General features: G+C 37.4%; 1 protein-coding gene across 1 annotated transcript; it reads left to right on the top strand.

Annotated features, from left to right (window-relative positions):
- Positions 1–1,708: 1,708 nt before the first annotated feature.
- Positions 1,709–2,646, top strand: LOC101402062 (olfactory receptor 5V1-like). The gene is given in 2 exon segments (XM_014779859.2): positions 1,709–2,566; positions 2,569–2,646. Coding segments are annotated over 2 exon segments (936 nt in total).
- The last annotated feature ends 7,270 nt before the right edge of the window (positions 2,647–9,916 follow it).

The raw sequence follows: 9,916 nt of genomic DNA, 5'->3' as shown, positions 1-9,916 counted from the left end.
CACTGTAGCATGAAAGCAGCCATATACGATTCATAAATGAGTGAGTGTGGCTGTTTGCACATAAAACTTTACTTATAAAAATAAGTTGGTGTGCTGATTTGGCTGCTGACCACTGGCTTACACTAAGGAAAAGGGACAGTTTAACAGTTTCTACAGAAAATGGTGACCTTAAGACACACAAAGAGTCATTTAAAGACAATCCACCAGGGAAATAATTTCATATGCAAGTTAATGAACTCTCATGTTTCTCAGATCCTGTGATTGTTATGTCACAGCCTAGCATACGTTAGTTGTTCATGGTAAAGCAGAATGGAAAGATACTAATTAAAATTCTAAAATAATCCAGGAATATCATCCTACCCAACAGTTCCAAATTTGTCTTTCTTCCAACCTTTTACTGGAGCTACTGACTAGGAATCCAAACAGTGTAAATTTGACTTTTTCCTTTGTACTCCTTTTATCTATTCTCTGAGAGGTGGAACTAGCCACAGGCACCACGAAGGAGAATAGAGCAAAGAAGGGAGGGGTGCTCACAGATTTGAAAGCATATTGGATGAAATCGCTTCTGAGGCTTCTAGATTGGCGGCCTGTCATAATTAGCCCCAGATAACCAGAAGTTTCATATAGCAAATGAGATGCTCAGTGTATTTGTTTTCTAGTGGTACCATAAAAAATTATGACAAACTTAGTGGTTTAAACACTTACAGTTTATTATCTCACAGTTCTGTGGGTCAGAAGTTCAGGCACAGCAGGGCTCAACAAGGTCGTCTGCCTCACAGAAGTACAGGCACAGCATGAGCATGGCTCAAGCTAAAATCAAGGTGCGTTAGCTGGACTGAGTTCTTATCTAGAGACTCTGGCAAGATTCCACTTCCACGTTTATTCAAGTTGTTAGCAAAATTTAGTTTCTTGCAATTTTAGGACCAATGTTACCTTTTCATTAACATGTGGCCCCCTTCATCTTCAAGCCCACAATGACACGTGGAATGACACGTGGAATCCCACTTGTGATTCAAATCTCTGACTTCACCTTCTGCTCTGCTTTTAAGGGCTCCTGTGATTAGATTAGGCCCACTTGAATAATCTAGGATAATCTCTGAACTTTAAAGTCATGTGATTTAATAATCTTAATTACATCTACAAATTCCATTGTGCCATATAATGTAATATATTCACATGAGTAACACGAGGGGGCAAAGGTCACAGAGGCTACTTCACACTCAGTAAATTAGGATTTGGTATTGTGATTTCTTCCCAGGGAAGAGGGAAGTTGGAGGAAAAGCATTTTTGTTCTAGTTTAATTTATCAGCTGTTTTTCAGTGTCTGTGCTGAAGACTGAAGTTCCTACCTCCTTACTTCTAAAAAAAGTTTTATAGAGTACATATGGATTAAAGAGAGTACATACGGATTAAAGAGAGATAAGTTCCTTGTCTAATAGAACTTGTACACTGGTAGGGGAGCCAAATGAGCTAATAGATAATAATAATAGGCATAATAAGTCAACACAGGGGCAAAGGAGCACAGGAGTGAGGGGGAAGGTATATATCCCAGTCTCAGAGTGTCAAGCTACACTATCTAGAAGAGATGCCATCTAATCCACTAAATAAAGGAAGAGTAAGAGTTAGTCAGCTCTCCCAGCATTTGTTATTGTATCGCATTGTCTTTTTATTTCCTAATGTTCATTTCAGTTGAGAAAGAACTCAAAGAAATGGAAAATCAAACTGTGGTCACTGCATTCATCTTCCTAGGATTTTCTAACCATCCTGAATTTCAAGGGCTGGTGGTCTCCTTGGTCTTCTTGATCATTTATCTGATAACTCTTCTGGGAAATACTCTCATATTAACAGTGATGAGAGCCAATCCTGCCCTCCACACTCCAAAGTATTATTTTCTCAGCAGTCTCTTGGACATCTGCTACTCATCCACCACCATTCCAGTCATGCTGGTGAACTTCTTCCAGGAGAATAAAACTATCTCATATGAGGGCTGCATTTCTCAGACCTTTATCCTAGATCACGTTGACTGTGTCTTATTGGCTGCTATGGCTTATGATCGCTTTGTAGCGTCTTGCCACCCTCTTCAATATCCAGTCTTCATGAGTGTGAAGGTCTGTGTTTTTTTGTTGACTAGGTCCTGGATGTGTGGCCTGGTGAATTTTGTGACACACACAGTGCTGGCAGCCACACTCACTATGTGTGGGCCCAACCAGATCAATCACTTTCTGTGTGACATCCCATTGTTCCTGGAGCTCTCCTGCTCAGAAGTCTCTCTCAATGAGTCTATGCTCCATGTGGCCAGTGCCACCACTGGCCTGAGCCCCTGTCTGTTTACTGTAGTGTCCTACATACTCATCATCTCTGCCATCCTCAGGATTCCCTCTGCTCAGGGCAGGATCAAGGCCTTCTCTACCCGTGCATCCCAGATTACTGTGGTGGTGATCTTCTTTGGAACAGCCAACTTCGCTTATGACAGACTCAGAGAAGTCTGGGACATGGACATTCTGGTCTCCGTGTTCTTCCGTGTTGTGACTCCCATGTTGAACCCCATCATATACAGAGATGAGATCTCCTGAGAAACAAGAAGATCAAGGGTGCCCTGATGAAGCTGGCTGGAGAAGATGGATTCTCTAGTAACATCAGTGAATAGATCAATATTTTTCTTTCTGGAGAATTTCTTTTCTTTCTTTTTTTTTTTGTATGAGGAAGATCAGCCCTGAGCTAACATCTGCCAATTCTCCTCTTTTTTTGCTGAGGAAGACTGGCCCTGAGCTAACATCCATGCCCATCTTCCTCTACTTTATATGGGACGCCGCCACAGCATGGCCTGACGAGCGGTGCGTTGGTGCACACCCAGGATCTGAATCCCGGGCTGCGGCAGCAGAGCGCACGCACTTAACCGCTACGCCACCGGGCTGGCCCCTGGAGAATTTCTTTTCTTTCTCTCTCTCTTTTTATTTTTTACAGTTGATCACATTTATTTGTGTGATAACTCTTTTGTTACCTTATTAAAATACCATTTTAATAAAATTAACTAATTCTTTTAAAGCCATTTTTAATAAATTTTATATAGATTTAAGGTGTACATGTGATGATTTGATATACATTGTGAAATGATTACTATAGTCAAGCTAATTAACATGTCATCTCCTCATATAGTTACCAATTTTTTGGCGATAAAAGCACCTGAAATCTACTCTCTTAGCATATTTCTGGTATTCAATACAGTATTAACTGTAGTCATCATACTGCACATTAGATTTCCAGACTTATTCATCCTACATAACTGCAACTTTATACCCTTTGACCAACATCTCCCCATCCTGACACCCTAGCTCCTGGTAACCACCATTCTACCCTCTGCTTCTATGAGTTCAACTTTTTTAGATTTCACACATAAGTAAGATCATGCAGTATTTGTCTTTCTGTGCCTGGCTTATTTCACTTAAGATAATGTCCTCCAGGTTCATCCATGTTGTCACAAATGACAGGATTTCCTTCTTTTTTTAAGGCTGAATATATTCCATTGTACATATATACCACATTTTCTTTATCCATTCATCCATTGATGGACACGTAGGTTGATTCCATATTTTGGCTGTCGTGAATAACGTTACAATGAACATAGGCATGCAGATATCTCTTCAAGACTGTTTTCATTCCCGTGGGATATAGATCCAGAAGTGGGATTGCTGGATCAGACAGTAGTTCTATTTTTAATTTTTTGAGGAACCTCCATACTGTTTTCCACAATGACTGTATTAATTTACATTCCCACCAACAGTGCACAAGGGTTCCCTTTTCTCCACATCCTTGCCAACACTTGTTACATTAGTCTTTTTTTTTTTAATAATTTTATTTATTTTTTCCCCCAAAGCCCCAGTAGATAGTTGTATGTCATAGTTGCACATCCTTCTAGTTGCTGTATGTTGGCCGCGGCCTCAGCGTGGCCGGAGAAGCAGTACGTCGGTGCGCGCCCGGGATCTGAACCCCGGGCTCCCAGCAGCGGAGCGCGCGCACTTAACTGCTAAGCCACCGGGCTGGCCCCAGTCTTTTTGATAATAAACATTCTAACAGGCATGAGGTGATATCTCATTGTGGTTTTGATGTGCATTTTCCTGATGAATAGTGATGTTGAGCTTCTTTTCATATACCTGTTGGCCATGTGTTTGTCTTCTTTTGAGAAATGTCTGTTCAGGATCTTTGCCTGTTTTTTAATCGGGTTGTTTTTTTCTTGCTATTGAGTTGTATGAGTTCCTTACATATTTTGGATATTATCCCCCAATCAGATGTATGGTTTACAAATATTTTCTCCCATTTTGTATGTTGTCTATTCACTCTGTTGATTGTTTCCTTTGCTGTACAGAAACATTTTTAGGTTGATGCAATCCATTTGTCTATTTTGCTTTTGTTTGTCATATCCAAAAAATCACTGCCCAGACCAATGTCAAGAAGCTTTTTCCCTATGTTTTCTTCTAGTAGTTTTACAGTTTCAAGCCTTACATTTAAGTTCTTAATGATTTTTAGTTGATTTTTGTAATGGAGTAAGATAAAGTTCCAATTTTATTCTTCTGTATGTGGATAATCAGTTTTCCCAACAGCGTTTACTGAAGTGACCGCCTTTTTGCCATTTTTTGTTTGTAGCACCTTTGTCAAAGATCAATTGACCATAAATTCATGGATTTATTTCTGGGCTCTTTATTCTATTCATTGGTCTGTATGTCCATTTTTATTTATAACCATGCTGTTTTGGTTACTATAAATTTGTAGTCTACTTTGAGATCAGCTAGTGTGATGCTTCCAGCTTTATTCTTTTTCCTCAAGATTATTTTGGCTATTTGTGGTCTTTTTTGGTTCCATATGAATTTTAGGATTGTTTTTTCTATTTCTGTGGAAAATGTCATTGAAATTTTGATAAGGATAGCATCGAATCTGTAGATCATTTTGGATATTATGGACATTTTGATAATTTTAACTCTTCCAATCTGTGAACAGAGGGTATCTTTTTATTTAGTTGTGTCTTCTTCAATTTCTTTCACCAGTGCCTTATAGTTTTCAATGTACATATTTTTCACCTCCTTTATTAAATTTATTCCTAAGTATTTTTTTGATACTCTTGTAAATGGGATTGTTTTCTTAATTTCTTTTTCAGGTAGTTCATTATTAGTGTAGAGAAATGCAACTGACTTTGTGTGCTAATTTTGTATACTGCAACTTGACTGAATTTATTACTTCTTACAGTTTTTTGGTGGAGTCTTTAGGGTTTTCTATGTATAAGATCATATCATCTGCAAATAGAGACAATTTTACTTCTTCCTTTCCAATTTGTATGCATTTTATTTCTTTTTCTTGCCTAATTGATCTGGTTAGGACTTCTAGTACTATACTGAATAGAAGTGGTGAGAGTGGGCATCCTTGTCTTGTTACTGATCTTAGAAGAAAAGCTTTCATCTTTTCATTGTTGAGTATATTGTTAGCTGTGGGCATGTCATATATAGCCTTTATTATGTTGAGATACCTTCTTTCTAGCTCTAATTTGTTGAGACTTTTTATCATGAAACGGTGCTGAATTTTGTCAAATGCTTTTCCTGCATCCATTGAAATGATCATATGATTTTTATCCTTCATTCTGTGATGCAGTGGTTCAAGTTTATTGATTTGTGTATAATGAACCATCTTTGCATCCCATGGATGAATCCCACTTGATCATAGTGTATGATCTTTTTTAATATGCTGTTGAATTTGGTTTGGTAGTATTTTGTTGAGGAATTTTTTATCTACGTTCGTAGGAATATTGGCCTGTAATTTTCTTTTCTGGTAGTGACCTTCTCTGGCTTGAGTATCAGGGTAATGTTGGCCTCATAAAATGAGTTTGGAAGTGCTCCCTCTTCTTCAATTTTTTGGAAGAGTTTGAGAAGGATTGGTATTAACTCTTCTTTAAATGTTTGGCAGAATTCACCAGTGAAGCCATCAGGTCTTGGTCTTTTCTTTGTTGGGAGGTTTTGGATTACTGATGCAATCACCTGATTTTTTTATTGGTCTGTTTGGATTTTCTATTTCTTAATGCTTCAGTCTTGATGGGTTGTGTGTGGTAGAAGTTTATCCATTTCTTCTAGGTTATGCAATCTGTGGTGTATAAATGTCTTATGATCCTTAGTATTTCTGTGGTATGAGCTGTAATGTCTCCTCTTTTATTTATAATTTTATTTATTTGTCATCTTTTTTACTTGTTAGTCTAGAAAAAAGGTTGTCAAATTTATCTTTTCAAAATGCCAAGTCTCAGTTTCATTATCTTTCCTATTTTTTATCTAGTCTCTATTTCATTTATTTCTGCTCTGATCTTTATTATTTCCCTCCTTCTGCTAACTTTAGGTTTAGTTTGTTCTTTTTCTTGTTCTTTGTAGTATAATGTTAGGTTATTTATTTGAGATCTTTATTTTTTTCCAAATGTAGGAACTGTTTTTGCTGCATCCCATAAGTTTTGAGATATTGTATTTCCTTTTCTTTTTTTTTTTTTTTTTGGTCTCAAGACACTTCTTTTATTTCTCTTTTGATTTCTTCTTTAACCCATTGGTTTTTCAGGAGTGTGTTGTTTAATTTCTACATATTTATGAATTTTCAAATTTTTCTCCTGTTATTGATTTCTAGTTTTATACCACTGCGGTTGGAAGAGATACTTGGTATGATTTTAATCTTCTTAAATTTGCTAAGACCTGTTTTGTGACCTATCATATGATCTATCCTGAAAAATGGTCTGTGTGCACTTAAGAAGAATATGTATTCTGCTACTGTTGGATGGAATGTTATGTGTATGTCCGTTAGGTCCATTTGGTCTATAGTGTTGTTCAAGTTTCCCTTTTCCTTAATGATTTTCTGTTTGGATGATATATCCATTGTTGAAAGTAGAGTATTGAAAGCCCCTACTATTATTGTATTACTGTCTATTTTTTCCTTAAGTTCTGTTGAAATTTGCTTTATATGTTTAGGTGCTCTGATGATGGGTGTATATATATTTACAATTGTTATATCCTCGTGATGAATTGATCCCTTTATCATTATATAGTGGCCTTCTTTGTCTCAAGACAGTTTTTGAAGTAAAGTCTATTTTGTCTGATATAAGTATAGCCATCCCTGTTCTCTTTTGGTTACCACTTGCATGTGATATCTTTTCCCAACCCTTCACACTTAGTCTATGTGTATGCCTTAAACTAAAGCAAGTCTCTTGTAGGCAATATATAGTTGGATCTTGTTTTTTTTTTTTTTTTTTTTTAATCCATTTAGCCACTCTTTGTCTTTTGATTGGAGAATTTAATCCATTTATATTTAAAGTAACTATTGGTAAGTAGGGATTTACTATTGTCATTTTGTTAATTGTGTTCTACTGTTTTGTAGTTCCTTTGTTCCTTTCTTCCTCTCTTGCTGTCTTCCTATATGATTTGATGCTTTTTTTGGTAGTGGTATGCTTTGATTCCTTTCTCTTTCTCTTTTGCATATATACTACAGGTTTTTTATTTGTAGTTACCATGAGGCTTACATAAAATATCTTATAGTTATAACAGTCTATTTTATGCTGCTAACAACTTAACTTTGACTGCATACAAAAATGACACTTCAACGTCTCATAACCCCACATTTTATGTTATTGATGTCACAATTTACGTCTGTTATATATTGTGTATCTATTAATAAATTATTGTAGCTATAGTTATTTTTAATACTTTATCTTTTTACTTTTATTGCAGAGTTAAAAATGATTTATGCTCCACTATTGCAATATTAGACTATTCTGAATTTGACTGTATTCTTGTCTTTACAGTGAGTTTTATATGTTTTCATGTTGCTAGTTAGTATCCTTTCATTTCGACTTGAAAAACTCCCTTGAGCATTTCTTGTAAGGCAGGTCTAATGGTGATGAACTTCATTCTGCAGAATTTCTTATTTGGAGAAAAACATGAACATTCTGGCTTCAACTGTAACACTGCTCTCTCTATATAGCATCTCTTTGCAACTGTGGTGCCCCATTCCATTAAGGCAAACATATTACGCCTGTGTTGAGCATTTGATACATTGTAATCTCATGTGTGCTGTGTTCTTTCCAGTGAACTGATAATTTAGAACAATTCAGTGCTCCAAAAAAGCACCATACCCATAAGCAGACTCATCATTTCCCCCAAAAACCTCCAACTCTAGGCACTTATTAATCTACTTTCTATCTCTGTGGATCTGTCTATTCTGGACACTTAACGTAAATGAAAATATTAAAAAATGTGGCTTTTTGTGTCTAGCTTCTTTCCCTTACCATACTGTTTTCAAGCTTCTTCCATGTTGTAGCATGTATCAGTCCTTTTTATGCAAATTATATTCCATTGCATGGGTTTACCACATTTTATTTATTCATTCATCAGTTGATAAACATTTGGGTTGTGCCCACTTTTTGGCCATTATGAATAATGCTGCTACTAACATTTGTGCACAAGTTTTTGCAAACTTATATTTTCATCCTCTTGGATATGTATTCATGAGTGGAATTGCTGGGTCACATGGGAACTTTATGCTTAACATTTTTTTTTCTTTTTTTTTTGTGAGGAAAATCAGCCCTGAGCTAACATCCGTGTTAATCCTCCTCTTTTTGCTGAGGAAGACCGGCTCTGAGCTAACATCGATTGCCAATCCTCCTCCTTTTTTTTTTCCCCCCAAAGCCCCAGTAGATAGTTGTATGTCATAGTTGCACATCCTTCTAGTTGCTGTATGTGGGACACGGCCTCAGCATGGCCAGAGAAGTGGTGCGTCGATGCACGCCCGGATCCGAACACAGGCCGCCAGCAGCAGAGCGCACGCACCTAACTGCTAAGCCACGGGGCCGGCCCTATGCTTAACATTTTGAAGAACCACCAGACTGTTTTCCAAAATAGCTGCACAATTTTATATCACTACCACAGTGTGGGAGGGTTTCAATTTCTCCACATCCTCACCAATACTCTTTAGACTCCTAGTAGGTGAAGTAGTATCTCTTTGTTGTGATTTGTATTTTCACTAATGGCTGATGATTCTAAAGTCTTTAAGAAGCCCCATTTCTGTGCTTTTCCTTTACATATGGAAAAACCCATGTTGCTAAGGGGATTTTTGAACTTGAGAGACTTAACTCTTCACCCTGTATAATGTTTTTATCCTAATTTTGGTGAAGTAAAATACCACAAGATTTTCAAACTTATAGCTTTCTCCCCATCTGTGCCCCACGGAGCTGTTTGATGGCTCTGCCTTTTGCTCCTTTAGAACTCCACAGCAACAGTGTCATCACCAGGTCATGAGCAATGCAGGACTAGAAATCAGGGGACATGAAGAGATAAGGATGCTGGTGGGGAAGGAAGGAAGCGCCATGTCCAGGTGAGTAGACATAACTAGGAGTGGCTTAGTGCCAAGAGAGCAGGTATGCTGTTAGTACTGTAGCTCTAGATACACATCCAGTTGACAGAGCATGCAACATAGGAAGTCTAGTTCCAAAAATCAAGGCCATGCCTAGCAGAACAAATAGAGAAAATTCTCTTGTGCTTTGTAGAATTCAACCAAATAAGCCCAAATCCATGCATCTCTCTTCTCTCCCTAATCGAGAGGAGGAGAAGGCAGTCTTTCAGGCTCAAGCCACCCACAATTCCTAACAGAAAATCTAGTGAAATTCACTCACAAATGTCCTGAAAGAGATAAGAAAGTGATCTCCTCACTGCATGCTAGGAAAAGATGATTGCCACAACTTTAATGAATCCAAGAGAGAATTAATTGTTCATTTCTACACTTTCTATGCAGGCTTTTGCCCTTGAGTTGTGTTTGCACTCTGAGGAGTTCCATAAGCTGCTTAGAGAGAGGTTACACAGTTAGTCCCAAAAGGTTCGTCCACAGACATTTATAAATGTCCCTTCTAGACA

Source organism: Ceratotherium simum, chromosome 2 (genome assembly GCF_057802395.1).
Source record: "Ceratotherium simum simum isolate JZ-2026a chromosome 2, ASM5780239v1, whole genome shotgun sequence".
Lineage (NCBI taxonomy): Eukaryota > Metazoa > Chordata > Mammalia > Perissodactyla > Rhinocerotidae > Ceratotherium > Ceratotherium simum.
Note: the sequence above shows the minus strand (reverse complement) of the source record. Positions and strands in the feature narration are given on the sequence as shown.